This window comes from Haemorhous mexicanus, chromosome 13 (genome assembly GCF_027477595.1).
Source record: "Haemorhous mexicanus isolate bHaeMex1 chromosome 13, bHaeMex1.pri, whole genome shotgun sequence".
Lineage (NCBI taxonomy): Eukaryota > Metazoa > Chordata > Aves > Passeriformes > Fringillidae > Haemorhous > Haemorhous mexicanus.
Window position 1 is genome coordinate 7,988,199 of NC_082353.1, and position 22,028 is coordinate 8,010,226.

The following is a 22,028-nucleotide window of genomic DNA, read 5'->3' on the forward strand; positions in this document are numbered from 1 at the left end:
ATAAGTTTCTCATCTTCTTTCAGAGCAGGTCTGCATACTAGTTCTGTTCGAGCTTTGGGTAAGAGTGGTGATAAAGATGAGAAGCCTTTTGGATTCACAGATGAATTCTTCTGTTAGGGAATGTTGCTTTCTATTTTATGACAGCTTGTCCTCTCTGCTTCTGGAGTGATGGGTGGATGACTCACCAAGAGATCTGGAGAGGTGTTAGATCATTTACAGAATAAATAAAATGTGTTTTTCTACCACACGTGGATCCCAAAGAATTTTTCTAAGTGTAGAAAGAAATGGAATGGCAACAACCTTGTCACAGCTGTAGAAGGCTGACCTGGAGGAGGCCAAGGGTAGTATAAGCTTAGTGACCTAGGCCACAAATGGTGAGGGAATACTTTAAAAAAAAAAAAAAACCTAATTATTTATTTATTTGTGATAAAGTGAGGGCCTGATTGCTATCATCTTTACCTTACTGTAAATGAAAAGCAATCCTACCATGGATAAGGAATGGTTGTGCAGAAGTGGTAGAAGTGAGGTCAGGACTGAGCTGTCTGTTGAAAGCACTTAATGGTCTCACAGAAGAGTGGAAAGAGACCTCTTCCTTAAAACACTAATCTCCCAGGGTGCAATGGAGGTGGTCTTAGTGTGAAAATATTAGCCAAACTTGGGGAAAGCTTCAAGCTTTGTTGGCACAAAACCTACTCTGAACCTTTTTCAGAGCTGTTTACTTTCTAGGCTATTCAAATAATGTTAAGGTTTCTTCAGATGTGGTCAGAGTTGGTTGAAGGGGCAGTTAAGCTGTCCAGGCATTGTAACTCCCTTCAGTGATTTGTGAATACAAAGGTCTTCTATTTCCAGGCTTTTCAGCCCTTTAATCTTCACAGGCACAGATGTTCAGACAGAGATTTTATACAAAGAACGGAAACCCAAATCATTTAAGCTGGTAATATTTACACTTACCACGTACTGTAAAATACAAATGGTTTACTACTTCTCTGATTAAAGGCTTCCAAAATGCACTGAAGGATTAAAATGGCTGAGCACATGAACCAGGCAGACATGTACACATTGTGTCATGATGTTTTGGTTGGCCTCTGCTCCGTTTTTCTGCTAGCCTTGAGAGAAGTTATCTGCAAGTTTTGCAGGGAGGGGGGGCTTGGTAAATTGTTTTTTATCATACCACCAATGTCCCACATGTTTCTTATAAGAGGGATAAAATATACAGTTGTTTCAAATGAACATATATAACATGGACTTGCTGCTGGGAAATTGTCATAGCTGTATAGGTATGGACTTTATTGGAAATCAGCTGAGCCAATGCTGGAAGAATATTCCTTTAAGATGCTTAGACTGGTGATAGAATTAAAGGAGTTCCATAGATGTGTTTACAACACTGGCAGGGAAACACAATAATGTTACACTTGAGCAGGTTCTAAAACAAAACTAACATTTCCTCAGCCCATTCAAAATTTGGCTCTGCCTTGAGCAGCAATTCAGGTCTCATTTCTGGGAGTCTGACTGGTTTTGTTTTTATACTCTTGGAATTTTAAGAGGGCGAAGTCCAGCTCTTACTGTGTGGCTTGATCATTGATCAATTACATTCACAACAGGTGAGTGTTCATGAAGAATGCTGTGTTCACCTCATCCCAAGTATGACCTATGCATTTTAAAGGGTACCTGTACACTATTGTACTGGTGTTTTGAATCCTCAGTCAGTCTGAGCATGGCTGTGGTAAAAGCTGCATATCCTTTGTGACAGGCTGTGCCCTAGTGTAACATTTAATTAGTCAGAACTGTAAGGTGAAGGAAGTGCAACCCTGGAGTAATGGAATCAATGAGGAGTCATGTTTTCCAAGTGCCTTGATACCCCTTTACTAACAATGGGGACAGTTTGGTGTCATAGCATGGATTATCATGTGTGGGGTAATGAGAAGGACCATGGAAGGCACAGTGAACCAACACCTAAAGCCTGAAGGGTTTTGGGGAATATTAACAGAATTTACAGGGGCTCTTTGCTCTGGGAAGCACAGGACAAAGAGGGTAGTAGCAGCTGAAAGTAAGACATGCTGGCTTCTGTTAATTCCACTTTGCATCCAGTATATGAATATGGGTTAGCTCAGTGAATACCACTGGTAACATTTTTCTGAGCAGGTGATAAAATGTTCTTCTGGATACAATTTCTTTGCCTTTAGGTGAAAGTAATACCATAAAGCTTTGAGAAAAATATATTTATGCCTGATATATCCCTTTCAGATGTATATTTAGGAATATGATGTAGTTAACTTGTTCATGAGTCCATTTCCATTCTGGGCATTCACCCAGAAAAAAAAAGATTACTGGATAATATGTTAAAAATTAAATCTGTGAAATCTAATAACATTATTGTATCTAAACAGAAATGGTAAGAAATACCAGGAATGTCTGACTTGGTTTAGATATTTCCAGGTTTAAAGCTTGCCATTGTCTTGTATATATTTTCAGTTTTGAATTTGGATTGCTATAGCATGCTTAATATCTACAGAATACTTAGTAACACTGGCTAAAGCAACAACATTTTAATTATGTAGCTGGCTAAAAGGTATATACTGTCACCAAGCATTATAATCATTATTACTGTGAAATTCCATCATTAATTCATATTTGGAGTATGGTATGCAGCACTGCACACCCGTGCAAGAATGTAGGAGTGGAAAAGGTGCTGAGGATGAGGAATTCCTTACAAAAAGAAACTGAACAGATTAGGACTGCTGAATTTCAGAAACAGATCCTGGAACTGGACTGTGTTAGCAATTGCAAATCATACATCTTAGCGTGGTGAAGGAGAATGCAGAATGATCATTCCTCATTTGTCACTAAGAAAAATCTGGGAGACCAAGTGAAATGGTCAGGCTGCATGTATGACCAGAGCAAAGAGAAGCACTTTTTCAATGTAAATGTACAATCTTTTGGAAGGCTAGATTAAAAATATGCTCAAAAATGTATTAATTGTGTTCATGTAGAAAAAGTCTAGTAGTGGTTATGAAGAACAATGGCAACATGGTGCTTGGCTGAAGGAGGCCCTTAAATTACTGATTAGCTGTAAGCAGAAGGTCCCTGGATATCTTGAAATATATCCTGGTTCTTACCCTGTTTCCTAAAGTTTTGCTTCTTCCACTCAGTCAGAAACACAGTAGTGAGTTAAATGGGCCTCTGATCTAAGCCTTCCCCCCCACTTTTCTGAGCAGTTCATTTGCATTTAAGCTATAGTTTAACAGGATGAAGTATTTAAAATTAGGGTTTGTCAGATCAGTACAGCATTGTCTGCCATTGTCTCCCTGCACAAGAAGTTACATTTTAAATAGTTGTGGCTTTCAGTTCAAGTGACGCTTCCTCTTCAGGGACATTCTTGCATAGTACAGTTTCAACAAATGCTGCTGAAATCCTGAGATGTGGATCTTATTTCTGAATTTTGACAGATACAGTATGAGAAATTGGCATTGAATTTCTATACCTTGTGTATTCCTACTTTTGCTGAATTTTTGACTCGGGATCAGAGTGATTGGTGAATTACATGAATTAAAGATAGACTAGTTTTCTATTTAAAATGTCATCTATGTCAGCCTGCTGGTAGTATGTTTAATTCCATAGGATTTTAGGAAAAAACCCAACAAACTCTTTTAGAATAGAACTCATATGTAATGCAGCTCCTGTGTACAAAGGTGACAAAATACAAGAAAACTGAGGAAGGAGAACAGAAAGGGATGCAGGGTACTGGTGAGTAAAGGAAGGGGTGACCCTGAAAGTACCCTTCTGAAAATCCAGCTTCAATTCCATTTGCCACTCACTGGTCAAAAGGTGGCAGGTTGGAAGATATTTGGTGTGTAACAGTCATTATGAAGAAAATGTCTCATGTAAGGAATCTTTGATAGCAGATTAGTAGGAGTTGGTGCAGTTGTAGAAATTGCAGCACACCTGAAACTTGTCTTTTCTTTACATTATTTATTGTACAGCTGCATATAGTGAACAGTATTGTGTCCACTTCCAGGCCTTGCCTTAAAATAACTGAAAAATGTGTAGGAGAGAAAGGGGGAAATTAAAGGGGAGAAAGAAATTGAGTTTGTAGAGCAAAATATTTGGTTGTGATTAACTTGCAGGAAATAAAAATCTTGGTGGAGCACTTATAGTTAGAATGAGTCTAGGTCACCTAGAGAAGGAATCACTCAGGAACTATGGGAAAGTAGATTAAATGGGGTGGTTGATCTCTATCTATGTGATTCTTTTGAAGAATTTACTCTCATGACTTAATTTGGCAAGAAAAGTTCAGTTTGCATTTCACTTATTCCCCAATGCAGGCTCAGACTCTTCCTTTCAGAAAGTGTGCTTTTAATGGGTAGCTGTTAAACAAGAGAAGGAGGGACCTAATGTCAGAGATCTGAGTATGTGGTATGTCTGAGGTGTTCTGAAATACTTCAGCTGAATCCTGTAATTTCTTGGCTATATCACAGAGCTGTGGCAGAATTTCTTCTTGGCTACTAAGTTACCTGTAAATCACAGGATCAAAGGAGGGGAACTGGCCTGTGAGTGCTGTAATTCAGCTCCTCTGCCCTGGGGAAGGGTCAGTAACACCTCGTTTTCCTGGTTGAGCTTTAGGATTGGTCTCAGTGCTGCCAGGATCTCCTCAGTTTGTTCCTGGGCTTTGTTCACCTTCTTTCTAAGTAGTTTTCCTCCTTTAATTGGGACCACCTTTGATTAAATTTAAATCTGAATGGTTATTCATGTGTTGGCTATAAACAAGAACAGTTTGCTGCAAAGAGAAAAGTAACAGATCTTTGTATTTATTTATGTAAACTGTTTGGAAGTGTCATTATTGTCCACTCTGTTTTTCCTTCCCTAAACTAAGCACTTCAGTTTATAGAGTCTTTCATAGCAGAATTCACTGAGTAGATTATGCCATCAATCACATCATCTCCCCTGAAGATCCATCTGTAGCCCATATCTTACTCAAACTAAGAAATCAGTAAGAAAAGTAAGAAAATAAAAGTTCATAACCTGATTTGCTACTGAAAATTCCCATCTCAAAATATTATCTTACAACTAAGCAGTACTGATGAATTTGTCTATCAGTATAAGACATTATGATGCTACTTAAAAAAAAAGTTTTATTTTTATGTTCTTCCTTAACTCGCTGGATTAAACCTTCTTGTGCTGTGTCTACAACTCTTTCACTATGAAAATTAGGGGGTATGAAATTACTTTACATTGCCTTCAGTCATATGAAGCATCATTTTATCTGAACCAATTCTTGCTGCAATGACGTTTGGCAGCTGGAAGGTTCTGTCTGTAGGTTCTGTCTGCAGGCTGACACTTTTCACTATTCAGTTTCTATTTCTGCAAAATGGTACATTTAAGTTAGAGAGAACTTGAATTGCTTGCAGGTCATAGTTTTTAGTTGTTGCCTGCATGAGTGTCTTTGGCATTTAAAAAAACCAGGTGTACTGAACCATTGTAGAAATTATTAAGTAGCCCAAACAAGTGAAAGCTGGTCTGATAACAAAGGACTATTAGTTTTACAGTAAGAAAATTTTACTGCAGACTGAGTTCAGACCAGAAGAGTGTCTCTGTGTGTAGTCAGTACCATTTTATGTCTGAGGTAGAGCACATTAATGCATAGTGTAAGTATGGGCAGTGAATATTCACTGGAAAAATCACAAACTGAAGAATAGATTGTTTAGCTGGTCAAAGTGTGAGCCAGTGGTTCTGTTATTGGATATGGAAGCAAATGTAGCAGCCAGGAGGACCTTGCTGCGTGTTCTAAGTTTGACATTATGTGGTATTAGGTTGTACAGGCTATTGGATTTTAAAGGCTGATGCCAAATGGGGCATGCACAGGAAAAAAGACATTAAATACAGAGACATCTGCTCCTGTTTTCAAATGACATGGGAGAAATGGGTAACATATCACACTAATGCAAATGCTTTTTATTAATCAGAAGTTATAATTAAATGCAGTTTTTTCTGTGGTTGGTGATGAAAGTGTGAGAGCAACCTCAGAGGGGGGAAATGTTTTAGATTATGTAGACCACAACTTACTATTACCCAGCAGCAGCACAAACCCTGTGCTGGCTTGCTTGTTGTATTGTAATGCTGTGTTCAGGCCATGTCTGCGGAGCAGCCTGGCCTGTCTGCAGGCAGCTGATGAGGAGTGTGTGCTCCCTGGCACACTGGGGCACAGCTCAGTCACCACAGCATGGTGCCTGTGAGGAGAAACCCAGCGTGCAGATGGTAACCTTGTGCTGCTATACAATCATGTTTGAGGCAAAATTGTTAAGGGAAGTTATGGGTTTAGGTTCTCATGCTGTGAAGGGGGAGAAGTGACAGACAAGGCTGGCTTTCCAAAGCTCATTTTGGGGTAGCTGCACTAGAACAGGGCTGGAGAGGTATGGCACACATGCTTGTGGACAGTGCCTTTTCTTGTCTCCCAGCTGAACTGATGCATGTGTGTGCTTGCTGGTACAAAACTTGTTCAGAGTATTAAACTGCTTAAAGGATGCTCATTTAAAAGAATGTTCTGCATATTAATAACTGTGAGAATCAGATATTGGGAACCTGGTTTAGAAACTTGTGACTCAACTACTTGTTCAAGAGAAGCAAGAGAAAAACTGCAAGTTTGAGTACTTTGCTAGTGCAAAACACTGAGAAATCCTGACTCTACCTAGTGCTAAGGTGAGCAAACCTTGGAGATGGGGATGGGTCATTGTAACTTTCTGGCTGTGCTGCTACCTTTCCAATCACAAGGTCAGGTTGTTTAAAACATTTGGCTTGAGGGGTTAACTCTCCTTGTGGAGAGACCCTGCCCTTCCTAATCCTTCCTAGCTTCCTTCATGAGAAGGATTCTTTACCTTTGGGGTTGTTTCCTTCACTTGCCTTGTGCTGCTGAATGGTGAGTATGGACTAAGTGGCACTGAACTCCAAACCAACAATTTATCCCATCTTTTATTGAGATTTCTCTGAATGTAGGATTGAGTGGATCATTCTGAAGCGGGGACTGGGGCAAGAGTGGTAATATAAGAGTTAACTCCAGCAGGATTTGGGTTGGTTGGAAGTCAACCTGTCCTCTTACATCATTGCCTTTGTAAAAAGTTCCACATTAGATGGGAGTTCCTGAAATATTACTGCAACCACCAGCACTCTCCATTGTTGAAGTGTCAGAGTGCAGCAGAGCAGTGAGTGTCTGTTAACCCAATTTCATTACCAAAAATGACCTTATTTCCTGCTTTTGGTAATATTATAACACATTTCCAAGCTTTGCATCATGCAATTTTTCCATTGCTGAGAACAAAGAAAATCTATTTCTATGCAGATAGTCCAGAAGAAAAACCAAAAAAAAACCCAACCCAATAAACCAACCAAACAAAAAAACCCCACCACAAAACGCAAAACAACCAACCCCAAACTTTTTGTCCCAGTAGCTGATGGCTATAGGAGACCTCCTCCTATACTGGCAGTCCTTTGGCAGGCAGGGAATAGCACCAGTTACTTCCTTCGCCATTCCATTTCTCTTGTGATGGCGGACGAGCGGCTGAACACCCAGGTGTTCGTGCTCCCCTCTTACTCCAGCTGCATTCCGGTTCTAAGGCTGTCGTTGTGTCCGCAGGTTCCGCAGAGGATAGAGGAGCACGGCGATGGCGCCGAGGACGGCGGCGGCGGAGTGCCGGGGCTGTGGGGCAGCTGGGGCCCCTGGTCCGCCTGCTCGCGGAGCTGCAGCGGCGGCGTCATGGAGCAGACACGGCCCTGCCTGCCCGCCTATTACCGGGAGCGCGGCTACCGCCGCCCGGGCCGCCACTTCCCGGCCTCCGACCGCGCCCTGGCCCACCCGGGCGCCCACCACGAGGACTCGCTGTCCGCCTACCCCGGGCACGTCATCTCCGCCATCCGCACCTCCGTGCCGCTGCACCGCAACGAGGAGCAGCCGTGGGCCGCGCCGCGGAACAGCAGCGGCCAGGGCGGCCGGGCGGCGCTGAGGGGCAGCCGGCACTCGCAGGGCCCGCGGCACAGCGCCAGGCCCGACAGCAGGTACGGGCTGGCCGCGGCTTCCCCCGGCTATGGCAGGGCACCTGGGCCTTCTCACACTTACAGGGCAGTTGTTAGAGACTGAGAACGACTTCTGCCACGGTTACTGCCTTACTGCCTTCCAGGCCCTCCCTTGACTACTTACGTGATGTCCGAGGGCAGATGTAATTACTCAGATTATCTCACTTCCCTTTAAGATTAGCGTTGTGATTTATTGAGAGGTTTTTCCTTTTCTGCTGCTCTTCATTTGACATTTCCATTAAAAATCAGAACAAATAACTCTCCTATAATTTTATTCTTAACTTCAGCAGCCAGTCTGATATTAACTGGTTGAAAAAAAATTAACATTTTTCATAAAGGATGGTCACCCATCTGTTGACTTTAGTTCTACTCAAGACTCTAGTTTTGTATTTCTATTTGTTGCGTTTTTGTTTTCTTTTTTCTTTTTTTCTTCCTACCACCTCTTTTAGCGAAATTTCCTGGTTGTTTAATACGTAGAATATTTTAAACACTGTAAATGTTTTTATTAATTTCACAGTAACAGTCTTTGAGGCTGGGGGAAGCTGTGATGTTACAAGTAATTCAAATTAATTTTCCCGCTTCTGGAGAAACACTTCTTTATCCACTTACATGTCTGTCTATCAGATTTTTTTTTACATATGTGTGAAAGGAAAATAGATGCGTTTTCCAGTCTGGAGACTGAGCAGAACAGGCATGGAGATCCCCTGAGATGGAGCACTTCTTAAATGTCTGTTCTCTTGTCTTTCTTCTGTATATGTATTCCCCCTGGTTCTTCCCCTCTCAGCTCTCTTCTGGGAGATTCATGCAGAGAAGATTTTTGGGGTAGCTGACAAAAACACCCAAACCAAACAAAACAGAAAACACCCCAGTTTCCCCCTGCAAACATAACCAAAGAAACCTGCCTTCATATCATCTGCATCTTTAAGATTCCTAGTGAAGCAGTCAATTTTAATTCCCTTTTAAAAGATATTTTGCTGTCCTTAACAGCATAAGAAAGAAGATTACCTTGAGGCAGTATTCCAGCCTGGCTGGACTAAGACAGTAGGTCTCTGTTGCTGCTGATAAAGACATTCTCAACCCCTGCAAGAAACTCTGTCCATAGGAAAGAGTACTTGAAAATAGAATTAACCTGTAAAGCTCCTGCCTGTCTCAATGCAGCAAGAGTTTCAGAAATTGGGACCAGCTGTTCAGATGTTGGTCTTCTCTGGTGTTGCTGGTTTCCTTTGTCACTGCTTTGTCTTTCTGTCAAACCCCTGCAAATGATAGCCCAGACCTGCTGAATATAAAGTCACTGTAGTGCTGATGGTCTCTCAGAGGCTCAGGGAGTGCCAGAGACAGGATTAGTAGTGTTAACATGAGTGCATTGAGGCAAAAGTCATATTTCCTTCTTTCTGTTTTCCTACTTAATAATTGGCTATAATGCACCTCTGTTCTGGGCTGTGCAGTGTGACAGCCCCGGGTTGTGGTGCATGGCTGGGTTATTGCTGGCACTGGGAGCCTGGCCTTGAACTGTCAGCACAAAGCCATCCAAAGGCTCTTTGCTCTGGCCCTTGGCACCTCTGTCTCCCAGGGAATCCCAGCTGGCTCTGCACAGCCCCACTGCCTCTGCTGGGCTTGCATCCCCACGGGCTGTCCCTGCTGCCCTGGTGGCCTCTGCAGGCCAGCACAGGCTGGAAGGGCTTGGAGCAGTCACTGCAGGATTGGCTGGAGCATGATCCTGTGTGCAGAGCTGAAGCTGTGTTACTGCCTAAGAGAGGCCTTGCCATATGAAATATTAAAATGCTCACTTTCCTGTATGATGGAGGTGTTTGCTTTTGAAAATTCGTGTGCTTTCCTAAGACCAGTGCAAGCTTCTGTACCACAGTTGATTTTCCACCCCCACACGCTCTGCCCCTTGGCAAAAGACTGGATTCAAGGTCAGTGTTTTAATCTTACTTGCATAATAAGTTATTTCCATCTTGTGTTAGGAGGTCCCTGGTGGCTTTAAAGCCTGTTGTATTGCATAACTTTCAGATTCCTTGGTGGTGACTGTAAAAACAGAATGAGAACAAAAAAATGTTATTTGAAAATGGAATCATATGAATGACAAACCTAATAGTTTTCCTTGATTTACAAAATCCAGAGTGAAAACTTTCTTTACAAAGGAGATTACTGTTCCTATCAGGTATGTGGAAAATGGATTTCAAAATGTGAGTTACTCTGCACATGATTTTTATACTGTAGAACAGTTTAGTCTTCACTAGAAGGATGATACTACAAATTGATGTCAGGCTGTTAAACAACACTTGTGTTTTCACAATTTGTACAGTCAGTGGAAACTTTCCGGGGTATTTCTATTTACTGTACTGGACTTTATATAAAAGCTGTAATTTTAGCTGACTTCCATAAAACAATAAGAGAGGAATGGACATCTGTGACTGAGATAAGCTCACATTGATAACATGGTAGAATGAAATTGGATGGCTTCCAAGGCAAAGATTTTCAACAGCAATAGCAGCCCTATACAGCAGCCCAGTGTGTTTGTATCACTTACCAGCAAGAGGAAGTGTTCTCTGCCTGCTTCCAAGCAGCTGACAGAGAACTGATTAGGGATTTTTTAGCAAAATCCAAAATAGAACTTGTATGTCATAAAACTTGCTAAACCTTGTCTTTGAAGAGGGTATTCACATTTTCAGCTTTTGAAATTTACTTTAGTTAGGCATTAGAAACCAGGGCTGCATGAGAAGTTCAGGCTGAGTGAGATTTGAAGTACATACAATTAGAAGCCTGGTTTAAAAAATTTCAGTGCTCCCCTGTTTAACTCAGTGCAGTAATTAAAAATTACTGAAATTGAAATGTGTCAGTTACAATCGCTGGTTGTCCACTGGCAGAGGCAGGGAGCCCTCCCCAGCTTTGAAGAGCTGAGTTCCCTGTAGCACAGACTTGGTTTGTTATTTTCCACCTAGCTAAAGTGCATGAAGCACACACACACTAAGGACAAACAGGAAAGAGGAGATGGTGAAAAAATATTAAAGTGTTTAGACAGCTTTATTGAGAGGCACGTATGGGAAAGTAATTAGGACATGCAGAAAGATAAGATGTTTTAAGAGAGAAAACACATCTTGAAAGGAAATACTATTAATGGACTAGGTTTTAGTACTTCTTAAATGTTGCATTTCCAATTGTCTATTTTGGTGATGGAGAAGACAGAAGCACAATTCCTCACCAATGTGTTGAGTGTAGGATGTTCCCAGCTGCCACTTTCACTTTTGCTTCATGTAGGCTTTGGTGGCAGAGCAGCAAACCTCAGTGTCCTCTTGTGTGAGCATGATATATGCTTTGTATCTGGGGTCATAGGAGCAGAAAGAAAAAAACCTAGAATTATCACCAGAATAATGAAATAGCTAAAGCATTCTTGCATAAATAGTGCAAGTTTAAGAAGTCTGTTAATAAGGAAAGGGCTTCCCTAAAGCATTTCTTATGTCTTTGGAAGAAGAGTGAGAGGAAAAATTTGCACTGACGAAATAATCCCAAAATTATTGACTTCTCCCATGGCTGTAGCTCTGGGTCTTCATTCTGCTGCCAGCAGCTGATGTGCAAGTCTGCTGTGCTGCTCTGTACCCTGTATGGGGTCAGTCTGCATTTCTGGGCCTTTCAGCAATGGAAAGGAAGAGTGCATCATTTAATGTCATACCAGAATTTCCTTTCTGAAAGTATTTCTTTTGCCCCCTCTCACAGATGCTCTGACCAGGCAAATGTAGATCACTCTCTTGGCAGGTCTACAGTTAACTTTTCAAAGGACAATTCTGTTGTTATTTCCTTGACCAGTAGCCACAGTGTTGTGATGCAATTTCTGTGACCTGTTCTAGTCAGCTCTGGTTCTTAGAGGTGGAAAAATGTGTGATTGCTGGACCTTCAGGTTCAAGAAGGTATTATTTTCTCAGGTTGTGAGGCTTTGTATTTATTGGCATGAGTGTTTGCTTTTCTTAGGATCTGGAATGAAACCCAACTCAAGTACTTGGCCACCCCTCCTTTCATTAGTTCTCTCATAGAATGTAAATGTGATGGGTTTTACCCCAAGCCCACTATGGTTCTAAAAGTTTATTGTGGGTTGGTATGTGATCAGAAGGAAGAGAGAGAGAGAATGATTGGATCCCTTTGTAAGGATACATTTTCCAGGAAGATCTAAGAGTAGGTAGGAGTGGTAATCAAAGAATTCATGTTGGTAGCACTTGGGGGATTTAAAGCCATGTGAGGAAGGTGTTTATTTTCCTTCCAAATAAAATTCCGGACAGGATCTAGTGGCAATAATGGCCAAATGAGGTGTTTCTTCACAAAATGAGTAGATAGTTGGGATGGCTGAGGCCTCAGGTTGACTTTTTGCTGTCATACCGCTCATCTGGGTATTAATCCCCATGACATGCTCTAGGTGTCATTATTGCCAAATCAATATCAATTTTTATTATGCTACTGCAAGCATGCTTTGAGTGGGATAGCCAGAAATAACCCCCTCACACAGTACAATAATTGCAAACCACTTAAGCTCTCTTATTCTTAATACTGAACATTTCATCCCTTCCTGAGCTGGGCTCACTGAAGGAGGGGAAGTGAGAGCCCTGCTGCTGTTTAGTCAGGTACCACTGAATTATTGCCCCATCAGTGAGGGCTAGAAACAGCCAAACCTCCCATACATAAGGAGGTAAGGCATCTCAGCAGACTTGTGAGGGTACTTGCATTAAATTTCTGCTAGTTTACTTGCCAACTGCATGGTTGCATTATTCAATCAAATCTTAAAGAAGAGGCTAAGAATTGCCTGGGATCAGAGGTATTATTGAAAAAGAGGATTGAAGTATTTGGGTTTGAATTTTGAAATCCTATCTCAGTGTTGAAAGTCACATAAATGAGGTTATACAGCACTTGCTGAGAGATCAGTAAAAGCAAATATACCAAGTTATTGTACTGGGCATATTGCAGCTATGCTGAACTGGGTTATCAGTGCTGATCTCTGAGGATGAAAGATTTTATTTAAGATAGTCCACATCCCATTAATTAAACCTGTTCCCAAGAGACAGTTTATTTAGCGACCTTATTGTTTAATTTTTCTGTCTCAGAAAAATGGAAATATCTTTTCCTCCTAATATGATATAGAAATTAGAGTTTTTTGGGGTGTGATGTGGTATAATTCATTCTTTTTCAGAAGAAACACATTTTAGGCCTTGTTGGTTACTCTGTGAATTCTAGCAGTTGAACTTTTTAGGACAAATATGCTCACAATGATTTTAATACTCTTATGTGTGATACATGGGAAGCAGTGCATATCCACAAATCATGGTGTGGTCACCAAAGTTACCATGAATGTAAAAAAGGCAGTTAGTTCCCTTGCTTTAGTTTATGAAAATGCCAATAGTGAGATGCAATGACAGCCTGCCCTGCAGTGTGATGGTGAAGGAAGCAACATGCTGGAGAGTGGCACGGGTTGGTGTTCTGAAGGGAACAACATGCTGGAGTGTGGCACAGGTTGGTGATCTGAAGGGAACAAGGTGCTGGAGAGTGGCCCAGGTTGGTGTTCTCAAGGGAGCAATGTGCTGGAGAGTGGCACAGGTTGGTGCTGGTGAAGGGAGCAATGTGCTGGAGAGTGGCCCAGGTCAGTGTCCTTTGCCCTGCTTTGCAGTGGGTAATGCTCTCTCAGAAGGCTGCCTGAGCTCTTGTGACCAAACATTTCACAGAGGGGTTTCTCGCTGCTGTAAGGCCAGTTTCTAGATCAGTGAGCAGACAGGCATGCATTTTGTAACACGAAACAGTCGCAGGGCTCCCTTCTTTCATTCATGTTTGTGATTTTCTCCAGGTTGGTTTTGAGCTGGTGCAGAGTGAGTCCGTGGAATGCAGAGCAGCACAGGCTGTGGTGCAGTGGGAGTGGCAGTGCACGGTGGCTTTTGATAGGAATGGACCTGACTGCTGGGAGCTCTCCTTCTTGAGTAGATGGAAACATGTTCCCAGATCCAGTAGATCAGTCATTTTTGTTAAAAATTATTCCTGTCAAAGAATCTGCTAAAACCCTGTGAGGCATAAACTCACTAACAGTTATGAACAGTATAAGACAGTTTATTTTGTGACTTAAGGGGAAAAAAATTTATGGTGGAATCTTTTTAAAGTATACCTTGTTAACTGTGTGCCTAATAATGTATAAAGCATGAAAGAAAATTAAAAGCAGTAGGAGGGCTGGAAAGTAAATGATTGACTTGGACAATTGTAGGCCAGTCACAGTTTTGAATTATGGAGGAAATGCCATGGATTAAAAGTGCATGTCTGAAATTATTTTAAGAATATTATCTAGTAATAAAAAAAGTAATAAAAATGTACATTAAAAATATATGCCCATAGTGATCCTGTTAACAGAAACTTAGAGAATTAGGACCAGGTTTTTTCCAATTTGACATTTTGTGTCTCCAAGGACTTTTCCATCTCCCTTTATTTTCTCAATTACATTTTAAAAATTTGAGTAAAATTTCAATAGCTTCATTGCTGACAGGAATAGCTAATAAGTAACTTTCAGTTCTTCAGAAAAAGAATCAAAGCAATTCTGTACGAAATACTTGAACTATGAGTAGATGGGGGTAGTGTCCTTTAAAACCTATGAATTAATTACAGCAATGTAGTACTGCAAAACAGATAATTTGCTATGATCTCAAGTATTAGGCTAAATATTGGCATACTTCTCCACAGAAATAGATTTAATTAAGTTAATGTATGTAATTGATTCAGTTATAGACAATTTTCCTTACTAAAATGCAGTTTTGTTAAAACCATGATGAGTAGAAGGGCTTAAATTTAAGCAAAGAGCTTTGATTGGGATCTAAGAGGACTCAGCTCCTTCAGAAGTAATTCTCTAGCCAAAATCAAAGAATTGCAGTTTTAGAGCATTTTTTAAAATGGAAATTAATAACAGCAACACCAAAGCACAAATCAGTATAGTTTAAAAGATTTTTGCAGTGATAAATAGTGTGGGCTGTTTTTTGGGAAATAAAGTATAAAGTTGGTAACCTGTCTTCTCTCTTTTCTTCCACTTTCATCTTGCACATGAAACCTCTGTTTCTGCTGATAGGTCAGTGTTGAGTTCAGTTTGAGTAGGTGCTAGCTCTGGGTTGTTGCTGTGCTGATAGGGCACAAGCACAGCCAGCAGCACTTCAGAGATTGGATTACAGGCAGCTGCTGAATTCCCAAGTGAGGAGAACCTGCATGAACCTGGAAAATGCTGGGCCCTGGGCACCCAGAAGTGCAGCTGGACCAGGCTCACTGAGGACAGGGGTTTCCTTAGCATGTTAGAGGACTTTAATGTTCATTCCAGGGCAGGACTCCTGGTAAAGGAAGCCTTTGAAGATTTTGAAAAAAAGCTTCAAACTTGACCAAACTCTACACAAAATTAAAAGAAAGGTCTAGGTGTTGTTTTTACTCTATCTGAGAATCTGTGGTCTCTCATTAGTGTGATTGTTGTGACTGGAATACAGGGAAGAAAACCATCTCCCTCTGCTTGTGGAATTATTTCTGCCAATAGACAAGAGAAAATCCGGGGGGGAAAAAAAAATCTGTAATTCCTATGCAGTTTTTTTTCTCCTTATCCCTGGTGAAACTGGTGGCTGAAGGTTGTTACCTTTCCAAAACATTGCATTATTTCTTCAGAAGCAGTGAAAGGTTGTGAATCAAAAATCAGAAGCCTCTTTGGGTTCATTGTAAGGAAACTTTCCAGCACTTGTACAAGTCTTCCTAGTTGTCATAAATGAGTGGTTTTGCTAATGTTCACCCTTGCAATTTTTCATTTACAAGAGAAGTACTTTGATGCTAGGAGATAAGAGAAATGAAATGCTGAAAAGCTCATGGAAATACATTCTTTATTCTGCCTGACATCAGAAGAGAAAGAAAACAAGTTATGCTTCAGCTGGAAGTAAGCCAGAGAACTTTCATTTAGAGGCACTGGGAGAAATGTAAGGAGAGAGGAAGTGATGGAAAGAGGGAAAAAATGAAAAAGGTATGTTGGAGAAAGGCTGTGTAAAGAGTACTTAAGAGAAGATGTGGAGGCCCAGGAAATTTCCAATCTTACCTGTGTATTTTAAAGACACTGTATATCCTTAGTTCAAAGAGGGTTTCTACTCAATATAAATAACCAGCCCACCAGCTCTAAAAGTGCTTGAGTCTTGAAGACCACTTGAGGTTCAAAGCACTGTTCTGAGCATGAAGTCTGTGAGGCAGTGATAATGCACTGATTGGCCAAGGCACACGTTTGCTTATGGCTAAAATTAGAAAAAGCTATGACAACCAAATGCCTTTCTGACCTTGCAAATGTGCTAAGAGGGCCCAGTTTCTGTTATTCACAGCTGACATCTCAGCATGACTGAAACTGTTAACAGTTAGAACAGTAAGAATGCTACATCATCATCATCATCATGATGTTTGCTACAACCCTTACATTAATAGCACACAACCTGATTTTCTTACTTGTCTGGGCAAATTTATTATTTGAAATAAAGAATATATTTAGGTTGGCTTAAGTTTAAAGGGGCCCATCATTTTTGTTATCAAAGTGCTAAAGAGATTTGTCTGAGCAATCAAAGAGGTGAATGTGTTTATGAGAATTATGCCCAAAGAAAGGAGATTGTCAGGTCTGCATTAAACAGCTGTTATACCTCTTCTTGAGATGAACACAGTAGATCAGAGATGTCTGCTGGCTGTAGGCTGACAGGAATTACGTAATGCTTTTCTACAAATATTTTTCTGTTAAGGAGTAATTTATCTTTAGATGGTAACTCCATTCTTAGTGGCATTTCCCCCCCCCCCTTTTTTATCCTAGTTGACTGCAATTATTGTTGAATACTTGCTTTCCTCTTATTCTGTCTTGCTCTTCTTCAGTCTAGGGAGCAACAGAAAAACTAATTTTGTTAATCTCACTCTTGTTTAGGTCTGGCTAAGTAGGACAAGGCTTAGGGGTTCTCTTTCTTTCCTCTTCTGTATAGTTAAGGGAGGCTTTTCTTTCCCTCCCTTAATACCAAAATCCATTATACTGCTCTTTCTGCTGTAACTACCAAAGGCTTCCCTCAACAATGACTGTCATGGTCCCAGAGCAGATTAACAGGGATAAACAGTTCAAGAGTGCTGGTTGCTTATCTGCCAGGGCAAATCAGCACTCTGGTTCACACATCTTGAGCCAGTAAGATTGATTAAAAGCCCCAGGTGGCCACAGGGCTGGAATGGGAGGTAAATGACTTTCAGGGTTCCCAGCTAGCAAGAGTCCTGGGAGAATATAAGACTTGGGAAGAAAACAAACCCAAATAAAAACAAACCCAAAGAAAGGTCCCTTTGATCTGGTGGCTGTCTGACATCTGTAGCACTTCTGTTTCTAGAAAATAAGTATGTAAATTTATAATCTCTGGTTTTCACTGGAGTTCAAGTCTGTTTTGCATATATATTAAAAACATAAATGTATTTTATGTACAGAAAGAAAATTATTTTTCTTTAATGGTGTCTCCCTTCCTGAGCTGCAAATGTCACCCAGAATGGCTGTATTCACTCATTGCTCTGAACTGGAAGAAATGTTTTTTTGCCAACTTACTTGTTAGGCCTTCTGAGATACATCAAGCTAGACTACATCTTGTTCATATTTATTATAAGTCCTGTAAATACCTAACTGCTCCTTTGCTTATGGAGTCAGTAACTGTTTTCTCTCTCTTTCTCTGTTTTTAGAAGCAGAAACAGAAATCCTATTGGTCCAGGAAAGTATGGCTATGGGAAGGTGCCATACATTTTGCCTTTACAAACTGACACTGGCCAGCAGCCTCAGAAGCTGCGGCGGCAGCGACAGTCGTCAAGGAGCCACCTGTACCACCAGAGCCCGAGCCTCGTGAGCCCCTACAGCCAGGCTGCTGCTCCTTCCCTGCAGCATGGCAACCTTTACCAAGAGCCAGGGGGGCCTCAGGCAGGACACCAAGTCCTGGGGCCCTCGGTTTATCAGTCCCCTTCGTTCCCTGTGTCTCAGAGCCTGTTCCACGGCGGCGACTCCGGCCCTCAGGCCCTGCAGGGCCAGCCCCAGCCCCAGAGGGCTGCAGCCATCGTCTGCATTGGTGCCTACAAGCAATACAAACTCTGCAACACAAATGTAAGTCTGCTTTTCCTCTGTTTCGTGTGTTGGACAGCTGTTGGTTTTCCCTAGTATGCAAAATAGTCACCTAATCATCAAGTTGAAATTTTTAAAAAAATTAATTTAATGATTATTTTTGTGAACTTATTTTAGAGTGTCTTGGGGAATACTGAAAGTAGAGCTATAATATAATATTACATTTACCTAATACTGTACCTTCAAGGGCTTTAATCAGTCACTTCATCTACCAATATGTAGAGTTCTAATTTGATGAAACCCAGGAGCATGAAGGAATTTGAGATAAGTATAGTAATTGAGAGAGGGACAAACATGGGCTGAACAATGTCAGAGAATGCAATAATGGTGGAAAATTTTAGTTGTAATTGTGGGACAGGGGAACAAATTTAGTGTAAATTTTCCACTTTCATTCAATGTTGTGATGTTATTTTGATTTTTGTGTAATGAATGGGGATTTTCATGGTAATTCTTAAGTATGTGATTGACAGTGGTGAGGAGTGGAGCATGTTGGGTTTGTGTGGCCAGGTTTTGGTAGAGGGGAGGAGTGGGGGGCTGCAGGTGTGGCTTCCACGAGGAGCTGCCAGAAGCTTCCCCATGCTTCCCTGACAGGAAATCCAATGCCAGCCAGGATGGAGGCACTGCTGGCCAAGGCCAAGCCCATCAGAGATGGCAGTACCATCCCTGTGACACTGTACTTGTGAAGGGAAAAAGCTGTTGTGCAGGTGTGAGGTAGCCAGAGGAGAGCAGAGTGAGAATGTGTGAGAGGAGCAGCCCTGCAGAGGCCAAGGTCAGTAGAGAAAGAGGGGCAGGAGGTGCTCCAGGCCCTGGAGGTGAGATTCCCCTGCAGCCTGTGGGGCAGCCCACAGTGCAGCTGCCCTGGCCCTGCAGCCCATGGAGGGCACTGGAGCAGGTGGTGCCCTGAGGAGGCTGGCACCCCATGGAATGCCTGTGCTGAAGCAGGTCCTGCCAGGGCCCTGCAGACCTATGGACAGAGAGGAGCCCACACTGGAGCAGGTTTGATGGCAGGACTTGTGACCCTGTGGGGACCCGCAAAGGAGCAGTTAATGAAGAGCTGTAGCCCTTGGGAAGTGCTCACATTGGAGGAGTTTGTGGAGAACTCTCATGGGAGGGACCCCGTGCTGCAGCAGGGGAGGGACTCTTACTCCTGATCAGCAGCAGAAACAACCTGTAATGAATTGACCATAATCTCTGTGCTGAACTGACCATAACCCCCATTCTGTCTCCCTGCACCACTGAGGGAAAGAGGTAGAGCTGGGAGGAAGGGAGGGCTAGGGGGAAGGTCTTGTTAAGATTTGTTTTACTTCATGCTCTGATTTTGATTGGTAATAAATTCAGTCAATTTCCCCAAGTCAGGTTTGTTCTGCCCATGACAGTAATGGGTGTGTAATCTCTCCTGATCCTTATCTCAACCCATTAACCCTTTGTTATATTTTCCATTCCCTGTTCACTTGGGTCAGGCTTTAGTGGGTATCTGTCACCCAGCCAGGGTGAAACCACCACAGTCACTGACAAGCCTAATGTTTTTCCATGCAAGAAACTGAAAAATGGAGCTTGGATGGGCCATGTTATGAAGGCTGTCTACTTCTCAATCCCATAAGATGAGGTTATCCCTTTGTGAGTGCTAGTCATGTTCTAAACAGCATTTAGAGACAGCTCCCAGTAGCCTGGACCACTCCAGAGCCTTTCTGTGGTGCTCTGTGCATTCTGTTTCAGATGATACTTTTACCAGCATTCAGTTCTACGTGCTTTGATTTTAACTTCCTGATTTATTGGAGCGAAAATCTGTTCTGTGTTAATTTTTAAATAAAACTTAATCTGTTATTATTTGGTTCAGAATGTTTTTCTGGGTGTAGCTCCATGCTCCGGGCAGTCTCCCATTGTATGTGGGAGGCAAGTGAGGTTTTGTTCTTTGTCCCCATTAGTGGTTTTCATCCTGCTAAAATTTCCAGTTTCTGCCTGTGCCCTTTTAGTATTTCCCAAAGTATGTCTTTCTAGTATGTTGTTCTTATTTATTCTGCTGGTCTAACTTAGTGTTGCAAAGATGCAGAAGTCTGTATTTGGATATTAGAAGCAGAATATTCAGGAGAAGTCTGGATAAGTTGACATGACAGGCCATATTTTTTTTGGATGGGTGAACATCTGATTCTTCTGCCTCCTAGAAACCTGATTTGGTTAGTGGAATATGGAACAATGGAACAAGAAAAACATAATCTAAACAAATCAGATGAGTTTCTTTTTGCTTCTTAGTTATGACTCTTGCTTTCTTTATGAATAAAGTCCATTGATTGAGACTGGAGCAGTTGATTGAAAAGACCTAATGTCAAGAAAGCTTTAGTGTATTTGTCTGGAATGGAAAACATGAACGGCTAATTTGAGCCTCTGAGAATAGTCTCTGGGACAAATTCCTCTTTCAAAAAAACACTTTCTGTTTTTTGAAGGAAATGGGAAATGACCTTAGTGCATGGGCATTAATTTGGAAAGTTTTCTGAGCTAAATTTGCTCACTGTGTCCAAGCGATACACAAATGTCCCAGTCTTTATTTCATCCCTCACACATCAGTGCACAAAGTTGGACGGTATTCTGCCTGACTTAATGTGACAAAATTGTTTCCAGGAAAAGGTCTTTTAAGAGGGCAAGGGGTAAGAGATGAGGAAGTTATAAATGAGGTGGAAGAAAGAAGCAATCTGAGATTGCCAGGGTATGGAGAAGGAAGGTTTGTAGAAGGTGTTTGTTGAGAATGGCAAGTGGCTGGAGAGTAGAGGGCAGTGAGCTTGTGAACGGGCAGTGGTTGGTGTGCAGGCCAGCACGGTGAGTGGTTTGGCCATTGGCTGATTTCTTTTGATAGAAGAGAACAGGAGTGAAAATATTTTCATGTTAGTTTTAGAATCTGTTATTTAAACAGAGTAATTCAACAGATGAAGAGAAAATGTAGATGAGCACATTGCTGCTGCCTCTTTGCCATTGTGTTGCTTGTATAAATACAATTATAAAGAAATCTGTAGTACAGGAGACTTAACAGCAAAGAGAAATTGTAGCTGAAGTAGCTTCTCGTAGGCATAGAACTCTACATAATGATATTCTTTATTTAGTAATGTTTCTGTTACCCTTGGAGTGGCTGTAATTGCTATTCAGGGTTATTTTGCTCCCCAGAATGTGGTAATTAATGTAATTATAAAAAAGAAGTTGCTAAGAACAGTTTTAGTATAAGGCCAGGATGAGTACAAAACAAGGCTGATAGTGTTTCACTTTGTTTGCTTGTTCTTCCTGATTAAATGCTTCTGCACGCGGGCTTTAATTTAATTTATCAGCAGCGACATGTACCAGTGGTCTTGCCAGCAAGCACAGAACAGTATATTTTTATTTCTTTCTTTTCTTTGATTCTTCCTGGAGCATACCAAAACTGAAAATCTCATTTATTTGAAGTTTTCTGTTAACCCTTATCCTGGTGTTTGGCCACTCCCTCTACAGTTTCTCCTGAGGGCAACTAATTAATAACAAATTAAGTTAATCTGCCTTGGTCCATTAGGTCATTTCCTCATTATTGTACATTTATTGTTTTTTCATTGATAGCTGAACTCATTTCACATGACTGACAGGTTGATTCATTAAAGGTAAACTTGTGAGGTTTGGTTAGGGAGAGCCTTGGAAGTGCTTGTATTTGTTCAAGTGTTCCTGCAGGTCGTTAAACCTATTTTCTTATTTCATAAGTGGCTTCCCCTGTTCAGCACCTTGCATACAAGCTCACCTCAGAACACACAGCTGCCTGTCACCCTCTTTGGCAGGAAACAGGCAGCAAACATCTCTCCTTACCTCACAAACAGCT

At 41.4% G+C, this 22,028-nt stretch overlaps 1 protein-coding gene across 1 annotated transcript in view; it reads left to right on the forward strand.

Moving 5' to 3' along the window:
- Nucleotides 1-22,028, forward strand: part of LOC132333282 (thrombospondin type-1 domain-containing protein 4-like) — a 111,221-nt gene that overhangs the window by 30,646 nt on the left and 58,547 nt on the right. Inside the window, exons 4-5 of the mRNA XM_059858223.1 lie at nt 7,625-8,043; nt 17,773-18,184. Of these exons, the coding sequence (XP_059714206.1) occupies nt 7,625-8,043; nt 17,773-18,184 (831 nt within the window). The remainder of the gene's footprint in view (nt 1-7,624; nt 8,044-17,772; nt 18,185-22,028) is intronic.